The sequence below is a fragment of the Apteryx mantelli genome, chromosome 12 (assembly GCF_036417845.1).
Source record: "Apteryx mantelli isolate bAptMan1 chromosome 12, bAptMan1.hap1, whole genome shotgun sequence".
Classification (NCBI taxonomy): Eukaryota; Metazoa; Chordata; class Aves; order Apterygiformes; family Apterygidae; genus Apteryx; species Apteryx mantelli.
In genome coordinates, this window is record NC_089989.1 from 2487862 (window position 1) to 2504476 (window position 16615).

Here is a 16615-nt window from a genome sequence, read left to right on the forward strand (position 1 = left end):
CAAGGAAAGCTGTGAGAGAAGCTGCAATAAAGAGCCACAGTTTTCATACCAGAGTTTAGATTGTCTTTTTGATTGTGTAATAGTTTCCTCATCCCAAAAGCACTCCTCCTTTCACTGGCAGAATCGAAACAAGGTTGTGTTAATAGTCGTCCCTGGCTATTGCTAGTGTGTGAGAAGGTAAAGAGCAAGTATGTAGCACCTGGGGGAGCTTCAAGGCCCTGAGGCTCTTGATTTCTTGGGCTGCTACTATCAGAGTGGGTATGTCTTGCTCCTTGCTCTCCTTCTCCTCTCCAAAGTGGATTCTCCGCAGAGTCCGGCAGATCTTCAAGTATGTGATTTTTGCTGGGTTTCATCTGTTCTCAGTGGGGTTGATTAAGAGCTGGAGCACAGCTGGGAGATGAACAGTGGGGCAGGCTCACCCGCTTTCTGAACTGAGACTGATTTGATCAAATTGCCTTTTTACAAATACTTTTCTTGGCCTTGCAACTGAGGCTGTCATCCACAAGTTGGGTGATTGTCTTCTGCAACTGAAATCAGTTGTTGAAATGCCTGTGAAGTTTCAGAGCCTTTTGATGACTTAACCTGGAAGCTTGTCTTTTATACCTCTCTCAGCCTTGCCTTAAGGTGGATCAGGACTGAAGAGTTTTAACATAAGTGATCAGTCTCTTACAGTCTTTATCCAGGTTTATTTTGTTGAAAGCAGTAGCCAGACCTGGGTCTGCATATGAGAAAAATATCCCTTTGGTTCAACAGACTTCTGTTTTAAAGTACTGTGCGCTTCTCAACCAGCAACACTTGTCTCGATTGCAAATTCAAGGAGGAATCAAATACTGTAGGAGGTTTGTGCCCCTCCAGGGGCATGGTAAAAAAAGGACAATGCAACAACTGGAATTTGTTGTGTTACTTTCGACACCAGTGTCTGTCAAACCTCATGTTTGGATTTAGGCCCCAGCTCTGGTTGCTGAGCAGAATCTTATTTTCTGCAAAATGCTTTATTCCTTAGTGTTACTAAACAGGAAATCACACAACACGGAGCAGTCAGAGCAACATAGCTAGAATGTACTTTATTGTTTTGCTTATAGCTGTTTGACAATGGACAGGCTCTGCAGGCATAGATGCTTTAGTCTAGATTGTGCTGTTGAGACAATGAATGCTTGTTGTTTGTGAAAAGTGCAGCATAGGGGAAGTTTAAAATATTGTGCTTATATATATATATATTTTTTTAAGTGATTTCAGTGGCTTGAAAAGCTGTATTTTTCTGTTTTCAATGTAGAGATATCAGGAAATTTATGCTAGCCTTCTTTTCAGAGCATCTGGAACAGAGACATATGTTGCAAATTATCCTAATAAAGTGGTGGTAGATCCTGACTCTTTGGATGAGAAGGGCGAAATCCCCTTGGACTTGATTTGGAATTTAAGCTAAATGGACAGTAATAAACAAATTTTTGCACTGGATCGTAAGATATGTTTTTGCTTCAACAAATCTCTTTCTGGCTTACTGATTCTTATGCTATTACTTAATGTGCTCTCTGCTAGTAAAGCCTCTAAAAGAGGACAAAAATGTGAATGTTTATTGGGCTTCTTGGTTTTTAAGTGATTTAATTCTCATATGCATCCCAAAATGAACCTAACTGATTTTGCACAACAGAACAAAAATATGCACTTTTTTTTTTCCCAGGTCACCTGTAATGGGAGGAGAATTTGGGACTGCAGTTTTCCAAGCCCTTTCTTTCATAGGGCTTTCCTCTCATCTCTTTTCCCTCATGATAGGCTTGGAAATATAGTGTAGTACTGATGCAAGATTTGTTAATAATTAACATCAGGGAAGAGGCAGTAAAATACTGAAATAAAGGGCTCTGATATAAGACTTGCAGTAAGGTTGCTGGCATGACATATAGGGGCAGTGCAGCCAAGGAGCAATGGGAATAGCCCACTTCTCACAGCATTGTAAATTTTTCTCTAGAGGCATGTTGTTCCTGTGAAAGGACAGGAAAATCTGTGGCATATGATCAGAAAGTCACTTACATAAAGGTGGTCTGCAAATCAATTTGACAAAATGACTTCAGTGTTTGTGCTGAATGCTCTCATTCTCCAGGCTAAGCAGAGACCGGCATTCAGCACATAACCAAAAGCTTACTATTTCTTTTCCTTAGGTTCCATGAAGTCCAGCCCCACTAGGACCTCCGGCTCCTGCTCCAATGCAACACTCCAGCATGCACCATGCTGGTGATATCACATCACCCAGGGATCCTGCTGGAGCTTGGAGCCGGCCTACAAGGGGTCAGGTAAGTAACATTTGCAAAAACAAACTCTGCTGCCCAGTACTGCAAGGGTATCTTTTTTTTTTTTTATTATTTCTTCTTAGTTCTTAAGGCCTAAGAAGAAAAATGACTTGATTATATACCGATACCCCTGTTTTCTTAGCCTGGCTAATGGGGGCATGTTATATTACACGTGTTGCTCACATTGATGAAAATTTGACAAATTGATTTGCAGGTCACCTTTAACTTATAAAGATGTGTACGTTTGAATAAAATATTTAGTTTGCCATATGAACCAAGTTTTCTACCTTCTTTTACAACATGCTGTGCTTTGTGGTTAGAAGAGTTTATGGTCTTGAAAACCATGACTGGCTGCAGAAATAGCAGTTTTGGTAACGTGAGTAAGGCTGCAAGAATTACTGCGCTGTGTCGGATAGGTCAGCAAACCAGCTAGTCCAGTAGTTTTGTATGAAATGTTTGAGATGTGTGACATCCTGTAGTAGGCTGATCTGGGAAACTTGTCCTCACTTCTCCGAATTGGGATTTACTTTTTTGAAATGAGGGTTTGTATCCCTTCCAAAATGAATTTGTCCTTCTTAACCTTCAGAAAAAGACTTGCATGTTGAAATCCCTTTCCCTTTTTAATTTTCCTCCTTTCTAGGATTCTCACAAAATCCTGTGACAGATTTCTACAGGGCAAACTGCCCATTGTATGAAGAAAGTACTTTCTGTTACATTTTCAGTTTCCTATCTCCTAGTTTACTTGACTGTGTGTTTATTCTGGTAGTATGACAGTAAGGAGTATGGCCATTTCCTTGAAGAAATCCAACTGCACAGCACTCTCGCCCAGTTTTTTCCAGGCCTCCGTTCATTCTTTTTGCAAACTTTTGAATCTACTATAATTTGATAGTTGCATTTCTGAGTTAGTGTGTAGTAGCGATCTTGTTCAAATGCATCTGTGTTGCTAGCTTCCACAATAGTTTTTTTCCCCCCCACTGTTTTCTGTTGTATTACAAAATATACTTGTTTTCTTGAGTGTTGCTGCATACTGACCTGTAACCTACATAGTCTTTCCCAGCTTGATTTTCTATTTATATCCCAGCACTTTGGAGGGAATATTTGAATAACATACAGTGCATGTATTAGCTTGGCACTTAGCTCAGAGTATTTTCTGCTTTCAGTATCCTTTCACCTAGCACTACATTGTCTTTCTGTGGTTCTTCTAGGAAGCTTAATTAACTTTTCCCTTGCAAATTTAACTACTTCATTGCTCACTGCCTCCTTTCTGAATAATAAGACAGACCTGAAGCCTTCATGGTGCTGTTTTGTCAGGATGAAGACTAGTCAAGTTATACCCTGTTTAATATTGCTTAGCGATTTTCAGGCTTTTAAAAGTTGACATGAGTTATAAGGGCAACTGGCCAACGTCTGACAGTGTGGTAGCAGATGAGCTAATGACTATAAGCAACATGGTTTCAAAAGTCAGTCTGATGTAGCATCATCTTTATTTTCTGTTATATTAATTAAGTTATAAGGTACAGAAGTACAGTTTATTGTCCAGTATTTCCTAGTATTAGTTCTACAGTCTTCCTTAAACTATAGATACAATATTTTATCTTAGAATTTTTTTAGAAGGGCATGTTGCTGAAGAGATTCAGAAAGTGGCAAATACTGATCAAGTGTCTGCTTTTATCACTGCTATGTAAAAGCTCTTCTGAGGAGCCCAGTCTCTAGCTGAGTGGGTAGAGGTGCATTTAAGTAAGTTTGTTTATGTTCCATTGAGAAGCTTTGGAGGTGCTTTTTTGCAGAATATTGTTGGGTTACAGCATGCTGGTGTATCAAGGTTATTTGTGATGGATGACACTTGCATAAGGGTAATACTTTTTCTATCCCATCTGCTCCGTCACACAGAGAAGGTCTTTATCTGGGACCTGCGTGAGAGCAGAGTATAAATGGGGGCTGCTTTAGCCCAGGTGGCGTAAGAGGCAGTCACGAGCATGTGGAGGAATGTGTGCATCTTGGGCATGTCACGTACGGTTTGGTTTTGCAGAAGCCAAGTCTAAGGGTCTCACAGGACCTGGCGTTAATCGTAGATGATATTCTGTGACTCAATGTGGTCTTTTATTTGAATTGTACTAAGTAAAATAATTCAACTTCTTGTGGTGCTGTTTCTCAGGAACCTTTAGAAGTTGCAAACTGAATCCAGTGCTGTTGTCTAGGTTTATAGCATTGGTAGGACAGGAAACCTCAGCAGCAGTTTGTATTGGGCTCTTGTATTCCGACTCTGACCTCTAAAGGTCTCATTGGGTTGGGGTGAGACTTTCTGGAAGGATATTTTGCTTCATGTACTCTACTGACATGGCTGGACTCAATGCAAGCCTCAGGCTGGGATTCTTTTTTTGTTCAGGTAGTATGGAATGGAACCACAACTCTTAAATTTGTTCCCCTCACGACTCTACAAGGGCATGCTGAAGACAGGAACAAAAAGTCTGCCTTCTGACTCTTGAGAGGGGAAGTGGCTTGAGTGATGAAAGAGCTGTTGAGAGTTGGTATATTCAGAGATGTGATTGTGATCTTGGTAGTTATGTATAAGGACATCTTACTTGCATGAAAACTTACTAAACTTTTTGGTTTTAAGATAAGTCTGGGGCAGGTGACTTGCCAAATGATTGTTTAAAGGGCAGTGTGACTTGGCATCCCTGAAAGCAAGTTCTTTTGTAATGAATAGTCCTAAGTACATATTGCGAGTGAACAAGGCAATAGCGTTGGACCTGATGGTTTCCTTTGGCTCTCATACCTGCAAATATCTGATATGGTGTTTCACCCAGTAGCACAAGCTGTGCCTTAGGCTTCTGGTTTATTTTGACCATCCATCTGACTGCTCTCCAGAGTTGATTGTTTTCTTCCAGAATGTTTCTTGTGTGTTACTGTCCTTGGATTTTCTGTGAAACAATGTTTCCGAACTGTTGGTTTTCTGAAGAGTTGGTTGATCAGTGATATGAGCCCTGGCCATAGACTGTACAAGAGGCTGGGGGAATGTAAGACATGAGGAATTGACAGGGTTTCTTTTTCCAGAAGGAACAATCATTGGGGAATTTAAAAGTGCATTAGGTATTTTTACTGACATCTTGTTCTGGTTGAAGCGATGGCTAGTTGTCAGGGTAATGTTTTATGAGAGGTGAATGACAATATGAATGCGAATTAGGAGGTAAAGGCAGAGGGCAGGTGACAGTCCAAAGCAGGCATGTATCCTGTGCCATTGTGAGAAGTGTTTGAAGCTCCTGTGTTTGTAGCGTGAAGAAAGTGTAAAATCCTTTTTGCCCTTCTTGGGGGAACCTGTTGGGTGAGTTTTGTTGGACCAAGTTAATGCTGCTTCTGCCTCCTTTGCTTTGGTAATGGAAGTAACCATTCCTCTGTCTTTAAAACAGATACGAAGTTTGCAAGCCAAGTGAGGATGGCTCAGAATATGTTACTCTCTCCATTTACTTTCGGGAAAAGACAGTGAGGCAATCCAGCAATACTTCAGGAACCGTACTCTTTGGTCAGCCACTATTAATATCTGTACTGAAACACAAGCTCACTCTGGATTACTTGTACAGTGTGGTTTTGGAGCAGATCAGGTAAGTCATGTCTGTAACTGAATCTTGTGCAAAGTTCTGGTGTTCACTCATCCAATTACACTGTAATAGGATCATCACATCCTTTTTAACGGGAAGAATTTTCTTTGATTTTATGTGTGAAGTATCACCCAGATTTTGTATTACAATAATGACTAGAGGCACCATGGATATTTCAAGGCCTTGGGTTGCTGGGCTCTGTAAAAGCAGGCTGTAAGATACTGCTGGTGAGGGCGGTCACAGGGGAAGCTACCTATTTGATGTTGCAAAACAGATCAAGAACAGAACTTGGACTGTGTTTTCTGGGCTCTCAGACTAAGATTCAATCCAATGGGGCCACCACAACTTGATATTTTTGCAGTTCCGTCTGCCGCCAGTAAAACTGGGTACAAGCAGTGAAACAACATCGGCTTACTGAATTGTCCTTGTCCACTGATTCATTTTGAGAGATCTTGGCCTGTAAATGGCGTTATACAAAATAGTTCTGATTTGTCGTGGGGATTTAGTGAGGACTATTATCACTGATAGTGGAGAAGATGCAGTTTTTCTGATGTAAAGCAGCAGTATGTATGTGTGATAAAAGTGTTCCCCCTGTTTAGCCGCTATGTGAAACTCCCTTTGGCAGAAGAATACTCTACACCTTGCCCAGACAAAGGAACCTGCAATGGCTCCAGTGGTGTGGCTGAAGGTAAAGTCCTTTCAAAAACGTTTGGAAGCATCAGGCTTTTATTAGTCTTGAATTTGCACTATGTGTAATGGGTTTAAGCTACAGTGGATTCTTATATTTCTGCACAATCATTAAACCACGCTATTGCATAGGACTTCTAAGTCACCATACCACAAAGAATTCTTTAAGACCATTTTCCTTTCAAGAGATATCAGAGACATGAGTAAATAGTTAGACAACAAGGTGTTGTGCATTAATCTTGACCACTGTTAATAAATCCTTGGTTCTCTGTCAGGTGTTCAGGTGCCTCCATCTAGAGGAGACTCCTTTTTTAGTATGCCCTTTGGTAAAGCTGGCCTGTTAGGTCATGAGACAATTTCTGGAGAAATGACTGCAAAATACCGTTTCCACTTCATGAACCTAGGGTCACAGGGTCTCATGGATAGGTGGATGCTTATAAGGAAGCTTTTTTGGTGATGGCACTGCATATTTCCATTTCCCCTTTGAAGGGATTCACTTGTGCTGCTGCGAGAGTAACAATTGAAGCAAGTTAAATGGAAAATCTAAAATGGGGGAAAATCTGCCTTTTGTTTTTCTCTCCAAAGTATGGAAATAACTTCACTGAGGACTTGCATATTCCTCTCTTCTGTAAAGACAGCCAGCTGCAACCTTGCTGGTTCTCTTTTGGGATGTTGCTAGGGTGTGCTTTCAGTATGTGTGATCACTAACTTACTGTGAACTGAGCATTCTTCATCATTCCTGATACTTGCCCAAATAGGATATAAAACCCAGGACCTTATCTGGCATCTGCTAAAGTATAGAATATAGCTTCAGATGCAGCTGATCAGCAAGCATGGATTTCTTTTGTTGTTGTTGTTGTTGTTGTTGTTGTTGTAGTTGTTGTTTTTTGCATGTTTTTCATTTCATTTCTTTGTGCAAGTAGCCCATGCCTGTTGTAATAGGCTTGTGCAAACATTTGTCAACATGAGGCTGTCAGTCTTAACTTTCACTGAAGCTCTTAATATTGTGCTTGTCTTAAATTTTGCTAGGTGAAATTGAAGAGATGGAACATCAGGATGGGGGACAGGAAGGCAAGGAAAAGCTGGCAGAAATTGATCCCTGCCACGCTGACGGTTGTATGCAGATTGAGTCAACAAGAGATCTGCAGCCTCGCAAGAAGCAGCTTTTCACTTTTAGCCATGTGAATTCCTATGGGACCTCTGAGATAAACGTGATTGTAGAAGGGAAAATACTAAAACTGAATGGTAATTATTACTCTGTTATCTTTTTTCTTCCTCCTCCTTACAACTTTACAACAAATATTTCATTGTTCTTTCTTGTAGCTTTTTCTACACTTGCTATTGACTGGGATTCTGATATGCGGAGGCTGCTTTTTGATGAACAGGAGTCACAGGTTAGTAGTATGCTTTTTTCATAAATATTCTGTAAACTTGCATGGTACTTACTGGGTGGGGTCATGCCTGAGGTGGAAAGACCAGAAAGGCCAGTTTGTAATACAAGAAAGGAAAGGCTGGAAGCTTGAGATGATTGTGGATGGGGAAAGGGCCAGACATGGCCAGCATGGTGAAGGTGAGTGTGTTCATTTTCATGATGTTAAGCATTAAAGTCTGCATGGAATTGAATAAATCATGCATCTCTTTCACTAGGCATTTGAAAAGCATGGAAGTATGTTACAACCACAGAAGAAGAAGGCTGTAGTAGCCCTCAGAGACTGTATTGAGCTCTTTACTACTATGGAAACACTTGGTGAACATGATCCTTGGTAAGATTCTCTTCGTGCCTCTCACTTTCCATTAAAAAGCCATAGCTATTTGAGTTCACATTAGTTGTTGGGATATTCTGATAGTTTCCCAGCTTTGTCTTCGTCTATGGGAAATCTATTAGTTCTGTTAAGTCGCTGACTCTATAAATACCTTTTATTAACCCATGTCTGTAATTAGCTTCCCGCCTTTATTGAAAAAGGTGGCAGTGGGCATGTAGCTTCCTGAGATCAGGCTATTTTTAACGTCCCCAGTGTACCTGTCTCTTCCAGGGAGTGTGAGAGAAAATAGTTGTGGTAGCAAAGAGTGAAAGCATATGGCTACCTTCAGGTTTAACTCTGCTTTACCTTGACCTTGTGCCAGACCCAAGCCACTCCTAATTCTCTCAAAACTTTCTAGTCCAGTGGGGTTGTAGCCAAGTGGCTGTAGAGAGTGTATGACAGACTTAAAATAACCAAAACATCATTACTGTGTGTGCAGAATATTTTTGGAAGTTGAGTTTGTTAGCTGTATTATGAAATTAACTTCTGGTTGCATTACGTGATTGTTTATTATTAATTTCCAGTTACATGTTGTAGATGTATATGCAACATTTACCTGTTTTTTCAGCTGAGGAAACAGTAAAGGAATATTGGGATCTTTAAACCTTTTTCTATGAAAAAAATAATTTTTGAACAGTGTTCAGTTAATGCACTTGTACTAGGACATTTTTACTACAAAGTGAATGCAGGTTGCTGTTTGGAAAGCTCTGAGAAAATTTCTTCTCCTCCATATCACCCAAGCCTAAAATGCCTTCTCTATAGCAGGGGCTTTACTGCATTATCAATGCATCCTTTAAAAGAAGGGCGAAAGTTTTTCTTTTAACATAGTCATTCATTTCCTTGTTTGTACTCCTTCCTCAGGTACTGCCCTAACTGTAAGAAACATCAACAAGCCACAAAGAAGTTTGATTTGTGGTCTTTGCCCAAGATTCTGGTTGTGCATTTAAAACGCTTCTCATACAGCAGATACTGGAGGGATAAACTTGACACTGTTGTTGAATTCCCCATCAGGTAGGACTCTTCTCTCAAGCTAGTCACGAGGAGTTGTTCAAGAGAAACCTACTTCTGATTTTACTCTTGTGCATGTTTGTCATTAAGTCTGTAATTGGAACAGCCCTATCTACTGGGTTTGAACTGCAAGACAACAGGCACAAGTGAAACTCAGGTAATTGTCTCCAGGCACAAGGCATGTCAGCAGTTTATCTGCTGCTGTGATCCCAGTTGCTCTGCTCCTGAGAAGTGAGGTGGGCCAGGATGATATGTTACATGGTAGACATGCTCCTAGGGAAATAGGAATGTTAATTGCTCTGGGTTAATTTTTTTGGTTGGGTTAATCTTAACATGAATCAGTTCTACACATCTTAAAGAATTCCAGTTACTGGCAGATACTTTTTCTTTGGAAAACAGGCTAAAACATGGGTTTCCTGCTGAACCAGACATCTGCAGAGAATTTAGCACATTTTTGGGGCAGAGCTGCATTGTAGTGTTGAGGACTGCACATACATAACATGAAAGCCTACCTCATTCCCTCTGCCTTTCACTTGTCAGCACCCTATTGCAGGATGAAGCTTGCTCCTTATTCCTCCAGTCTTTCACTTTTCATGCTTGCCCAGCAACATATTCAGAGCTTCCTTTTATTCAGCACCTCCCTTTAAATCTCTTGACAGCACTTGGTGTGTTTACCAGGACCTGCCCTGTGTGGGAGGTGCAATATTTCTGGTCTCTACATTGATAATATCTAGCTGTTGAGTAGCTGAGCTCAACACTTCTCTATTCCCAGTGCTGGCTGGCTGCAGAGCTTCACTGATGTCAGGCATTACTCTTCAGTATGTGCAGATTACTGGTGTGCTGATACCTTTGGGTTTCCTTTCAGGGGTTTAAACATGTCCGAGTTTGTCTGTGACCCGAGAGCAGGCTCATATGTGTATGACCTCATTGCAGTTTCCAATCATTATGGAGCCATGGGAGTAGGCCACTGTGAGTAACTGCTTTTCCGTCCTTTGTATGCAAGGAAATATAGGCAGAAGGGTCAGGGGAGGGCTTTGCACGTTGGAGGCTGCTGTGGCTCCTCTCCCTTGTTAAGAGTTTATAGGCGATGGATAAAGCTGCTAAACTGGAACAAATTTGAACATGGAATATGTGGAGTAAATCTGATGATTGAGCTTGCAGCTGCTCTCACCAAGAATCTCTAATCCAAAACTTACCTGTCTTCTGTATGTAGATGGTACTAGAAGGTAACTTTCATCCCATTAGGATTTACAGAGCAACTAGACAGTTTGCAATTTTGCAGCTGTCTCAGGCCTGACTGCAGTATCTGTGGGACCTTGGTTAATAGTCCTTAGAGGGTGTGGTTGTGTTCCCCAGTTTGCGCAGAGCCTTGACTTCAACACTGAATATCCAACCATGGAAGGGAGCTTCTTACTGGAGGATGCTGGGGGTGGGGGAATCTTCAGGGTACTCCAGGGTAAGAAATTGAGGCTTGGAGTTGGTTAGAGTCTAGCTGCTCATCCAGTGTGTGTGTGCATAGTATTACAAGCCTCAGCAGTGATTGCCTGCTGGCCAAGCAGGAGCTTATCATGTGCTCTCAGTGGTTGGTCGGACAAGTTTTGACAAACAGCAGAGCCATGCATAGGCCAGAGAAACAGAGCAGAGGGCCTACCTTGTCAGGAAGCTGGGTAGTAGCACTTGGGTCCGGCGCGTTTCTGCATCTGCTGTCCTGGCTTCTGTTTGCTGCAACTGAAATTTACAGCAGAATTTATTTTTCGTTTTCCTTTGTTCCAGACTCTCTTTAAAATAAGTTACAAATGAATTTGGGGTACTTGGGACCTCGTGGTTGCACTTGTGGTATAAGTTTGCAATAAATTGTCCACATCCTTTACACTGTGATAAGTGCTCACATAAGGAGCAGGTACAGGGGCAATGTTATGCCATTAGATGTGAGAAAAACTTCATGTTATATATGACAAGTACATGTTTTGTCATTGGTTTTGTTGTAGCATAGAAGAAAAGCATCTGTAAATAGAGTTCTTTGGGCAGATTCATGCTATAGGTGACCCTTAGAACCACTCAGAAGCATTTTACTGTGAGAGGATGGTGAAAACCCGTTTGACAACATGTGCTTAACTAGTAGGCTATGTCACTGTAAGACAGCATTAATCGAAGGAGGATATGTTTTAGGATTCATAGAGTCATAAAAATCTCTAATTCAACTTTCCTCTTGAATCAAGACTCTTGCGAACATTAGATCAGGTCAATCCTCAATGGAAAACTGGTCTTCCATGTGAAAAATGGGAAAATACAGAATCTTAATCTAACTGTGTTTTTGGGAAACATCTGGCTCAAGGGGGTGAACCAAACACTGTTTTTCCCCCCTCTACTCTAAGTTTCTTTGTCCTATTTCTCAACCATCTGGTGTAAGTCTATGTGGCTCTAGACTAGCTAGACCAGCAAGCATTCTAAAAGATATGTTTGTTAGTGAGCTAGATTCTGGGCCAGTTGACAAAGCTAGCTTTTGGCCCTGCGTGCACACTCAGTTTGATGGTCTTGAGTGTCACTGTTGCAGTGCAGCTGCAATCTACCAGTTTTCCTGTGAGTACTGATCTACAGTTTGTTTTCCTGACAGACACTGCCTATGCAAAGAACAAAGTGAATGACAAGTGGTACTACTTTGATGACAGCAGTGTATCGGTGGCTTCGGAAGACCAAATAGTGGTGAGTACTTGGCCTGAAGCTACTCTGAGTTCGTGCTGTAAGCATGGTTCCCTGCAGTGGGTGTTGTATTTCCAGCCAAGCTGAGTGGATATTTTTCAGTTTTTTTCAGACTTTTTTTCTTTGTTTGGTAGACAAAAGCTGCATATGTGCTGTTTTATCAGCGTCGAAACAATGAGGAACATGCCGCCCCATCTCCTCCACCAGAAGAGTGCGATGGCATGGATACCAACTAAGCCTCACCTCCAGCGCTCGGTCGCCGTGTTAGCATTCGCTCTTCTAAAGCCATGATTGAGGCATCTGAAAATTTCTCTTCTTCCTTCTGTAGGAGTCAAGCAAAAAATTAGCACTGAAAGATTCAGTGCTCAGGGTTGCAGAATAGCACCGGAGAGCCGGGAATTAGGTGTTGACACCTGGGTGTTTAAAGGCCAAAAATAATATATATTGGAGCTTCAATAAAGTTCTTTTTAAAATCTGGCTGAGCTGTGTGGCTAAAGGTAGGGATCAGGGCTGAGCTGGGCTGGGGCTGTGGGATGTGGGCTGGGCTGAGGGGTGTAGCAGGGTTTGGGAAAAGTGCACAGCCTGAGCTGGAGATCATAGATGAGTGTTGTGAGGCCCATGGAGTACAAGGGTTATGATTCTGTGAATCTACCTGAGATTCTCTCAATGCTCTGGTGCTGCTGTTGGGCTCTGCTTGTTTCAGGGAGGCTTGCTGCACCCTTTTGGAAGCTCTCATTTCAAATCTTGATACACGTGGCCTGTCTGTTGCCATCTCTGCCATTGTATGTTGCTTTTCTTGCTAAGCAGCAGAGGTTTCTCTCATTCTTGTGTCCTTTCATCTGCTGATGCACTTGAGACTCTTCTGGGCAGCTTTGACTTAGCCTTTTTCATATGGACACTGAACTCTGCAAAGTAGGAAGCTTCACTGGAAACAAATCATACCACCTGCATGGCTGATGTATGCATTGGCTGATCTGCATGGCGACTGCAGGATATGTCCATTTTGGCTTTGGTTCCATCCTTCATAGGAGAAAATATAAAATGTAAATGTAAAATGTAAAATTGGCCACTTCTTGTCCTCTCCATCCATTTCCTGTATCCCTCATGCCAGCTTCCAGGCAACTCCATAAGCACTTCCCTGCCTCTTCTATGTCTCTGATGGCAGTGGAAGAAGTTTTGGTTTTGTTCATTTTTTTGGAGCTCTTACTCCAGCAAAGCTTGGGACTGTGTTTCCAGAGTTATGGATGACAACCCAGTGCAGTGGGTTGTGTGAGTTTTCAGCCTTGGCTTTTCTCCTGCAACCTTTTTTTGTACTGCCCTTTTAGCCTTTCTCTTCCTCCCTTGAGCACTGCCCTGTTAGGTCCCCGACCCATCTTCTGCAAGGCTGCAGGTGTAAAGGTCCTGTCTGAGGTCTCCCTTTGCAGTAGTTATTTAATAATTTTGCTCCATCCTTCCAGTGCAACTGCTCTTCCTCTGTTCCCCATTACCTGAGCTGACTGTGGTATTTGTAGGGCTCTAGTCCAACATGAATCTTGAATCAGGGCTTTTGCAAACACTAGATCAGGTCAGTCTTCAACAGAAAACTGGTCTGTCATGTGAAAAATGGGAAAATTCAGAGTCTTAACCTAACTGTGTTTAGGAAATAGCTGGCTCAAGGGGTGGATCAAACACTAAGATGTTTTTTTCCTGCTTGGAGCAAGTGCACTAGCAGAAAAAAAGGCTAGGGAAGACCCTGCCCCCCCCCCCTTTTTTTCCTTGAGATCTGTGCTTACAGCCACTCCATGTCCTGCCTGTGCACAACTCCTACAGCTTCATTGCTGACCATAACTTTCTCTTCTGACCATTAGCATAACAGCAGCCATCCATTTAACTTTGAACCTGCCTGCTCAGCTCCAGTTCTGCTGCCCTGTGACAGGCCTCATGGGGAAGTTGTGTTTGTCCCCTGTCCCTTTGCTGTGCTGCTGTCTTGCAAAAGCACAGCCAGCTACTTACTCCCTTGACCCTCTCTAAGCAATGGGAAGGGAAGAAAGCACCATATGGCTCCTTGCCTTTGTACTGAAAGGTCTTGATCTAGAGGAGGAGGAAGGGCTGTCCCTAGTTGGCATGTTATGTTGTGCTGCTCTTCTGCAGAATTTTTGTTTTAAAGCATGGAGATTTAAATTTTGAGCTCAGAATTGCTGATGCTTCTGCTGTTTTGATTTTTGGTTTGTTTGGGGTTTTTACAACTCTTAAATGAATACTTTATTTTTCTTCTTTCCTCTTCACTGAGAGGGGAGCATCTAAAAAGCTATTTTTAAGCTGTAGTACTGCACTGAATATTCTGTTCTCTCTTTTTTTGTTGTTTTTTTGTTAGTTTTACCCTGAAAGAAAATTATCTCGGCATTCCAAAGTGGGGGAGAAAGGAAAGGGAGGGGAGTACAAGATCTTTTAAAGGAAAGATCAGTTTAAAACAGCCTTCTTTCTCCTCTCTTACCCATACGGTCATAGACTATGGTCCTTTCTTCTTTGTGGTCTGACTGAGAAATCTGTCAATGGGGCAAAATATCTGATGCTCAGATGCTGTATAACTCTGTAGAAAAAGTGGCACAGCTCTTACTTTCTCTGCCTGTGAACTGACAGGCTTCGGCTGGTGTGTATGTTCTGTAATGTCAGACCTGTTTTATAGACTAGCACTTTGTAAGTGGCTGGCTCTATTGTACAAAGAGGAAAATTAAAGAGTGGTTTGCACTGAAACTGGTTCTGTTCTATTTTTTACCTTTCATTCTGTGACCTGAAACACAGCCAGTTGTCTGTTGTTGGGGCACTGTTGAGTCGTGGGGATGCCTGGTGCAGTAGGAGCTCTTTTGGCTAGCAGAGGGCAAGTGCAGTGTGATTGCAGAGTCCCCTGCCACTCTGCCAGCAGGAACTGAGAAGAAATGAGTCATTGCCTGGGGCTGCTGTATAAATCTGACAGGTTATGCTCTCTCAAGGGTTGCTTTCACCCCCCTGCAGCACTGAGCTGCTGATCTCTGGTGCTGTAGCAAAGCTTATCCTTGCCCTTCTGCAACACCAGGCAGCCTCTGCTGTGGCTTCCCCATTGTTCCAGCTCCTCCAGATCTTGGGTGATCCTGGCTTTCCTTCTGACCATCTTCTATGGTGATATTGGGACTGCTCTCCTTGTGGCTGTACCATTGAAATGGTTATCCTGCAATCACTGCAATTTCCTTTTTAAAGCAAACTAAACCAAGTACGATAAAGTAGGTCAGAAAAGATTGAGAAAGCTTGTTGAATGCAACAGGTTTTTGTGCATTTAGCATTTAGTGCGCATGCAGGAAATTTGGAGGCTTGACCATCTACCTGACCTGCAAGTTTATTGACAAGAGGGTTCGTGAAGGAGAAAACCCCAGTTAAGAGTTTAAAGTCTTCATGTTGTGGTTGCAGTTCAACAGCTGGGGAGCTTAATCTTAGCTGAAGCCTCAAAGAAGGTTAGAATAGCTCTAATGCAGAACAGCAGATCGCAACAACTAGCTTTAAAGGAGCTTCAGTATGAAATACTGACCTTAAAAGCATGGCTTGAAACCTATCACTTAATTTTGGGGCTCCAAAGGAATGCAAGGTGGCAAATTTCTCCTTTCTATGGAAAGGACTTGAAGTGTGTGTTGGGGGGTCAGTTGTGAGGTGCTTATAAATGGGCTCAGGAAGCAATAAATCAATGGGAAAAATAGTCTGCATATTGGCAATTTGTCCATAGAAATGGTATCACTGACTCTCCAGTGCCCGAGCTGTTCTGCCCAGGAATGGGGCAACAAAGATGGACAAGAAGTTGGCCCCATGTGTGCCCATAGCAAGTTGACCAGGGCAGGAGAAAGCTGGTGGGATTTTGCAGCTTTAGGGGAAGCTTGGGGCAGGCTGGGATATAAGATGAAGGTGAGGAACTGCTTAGGCTAGGGGCACTTGCAGGGGCAAGTGTAGAGGGTTTGCCCAGTCCTGTTGGCTGCACTCCAGGAGAGAAGTGTGAGGGGTGAGATGGATTGTAGATGCAAATTGAGTTCCCCTGTCTTCCTGGGGCACTTTCCTCTGGAAACAAGGAGTCAAAATTGCTGCAGGAAGCCTGGCTGGAGGTGTTCTGTGCTCACCTGCATCCCTGGGGCCTCTTGAGGAGAGTGATGAGTGCCAACATCAACATGAGCTAGAGAGAAGAGATGGGAGCCCTTGTGCCTTCCTGTGTCTGCTCTGGGTATGTAGGAGTATACCGGCCTCTGCAAGGAGGCAGCTATGGTTCTAGCCGTGCCTCTATGCCACTGTGTGGCCACAGTGCTCCCATCCGTGGCCTTGGAGGGTGACATGACCTTCAGGGACAGTCACTGCGTGGCTGCAAATGGAGCTAGAGCTGCCACACATGAACATGGGTGCCTTGTGACTAGGAGCAGCTGGTATGTCCTCTCCTGTGATGGGGTAGAAAAAGACTGGCACCCAGGGCCACCCAGCCCTGCTGTACTGCCAGCTGTGATGCTTGGTGCAATCCTGCTGGGTGGCAAATGCTTTGCCCGTGTGCTTCCAA

At 42.7% G+C, this 16615-nt stretch overlaps 1 protein-coding gene across 4 annotated transcripts in view; it reads left to right on the forward strand.

Annotated features, from left to right (window-relative positions):
* Window positions 1–14808, forward strand: part of USP4 (ubiquitin specific peptidase 4) — a 51191-nt gene extending 36383 nt beyond the window's left edge. For 3 of the 4 annotated variants that reach the window (XM_013950686.2, XM_013950687.2, XM_013950689.2), the window contains 9 exons: window positions 5690–5881; window positions 6478–6566; window positions 7595–7810; window positions 7889–7959; window positions 8213–8328; window positions 9229–9378; window positions 10241–10344; window positions 11990–12078; window positions 12210–14808. In XM_013950686.2, the coding sequence (XP_013806140.2) occupies window positions 5690–5881; window positions 6478–6566; window positions 7595–7810; window positions 7889–7959; window positions 8213–8328; window positions 9229–9378; window positions 10241–10344; window positions 11990–12078; window positions 12210–12311 (1129 nt within the window). In that variant the 3' untranslated portion in view covers window positions 12312–14808. Of the gene's footprint in view, window positions 1–5689; window positions 5882–6477; window positions 6567–7594; window positions 7811–7888; window positions 7960–8212; window positions 8329–9228; window positions 9379–10240; window positions 10345–11989; window positions 12079–12209 lie in introns of those variants that run through there. The other variant, XM_013950688.2, reaches the window with a different exon arrangement.
* Window positions 14809–16615: the final 1807 nt, after the last annotated feature.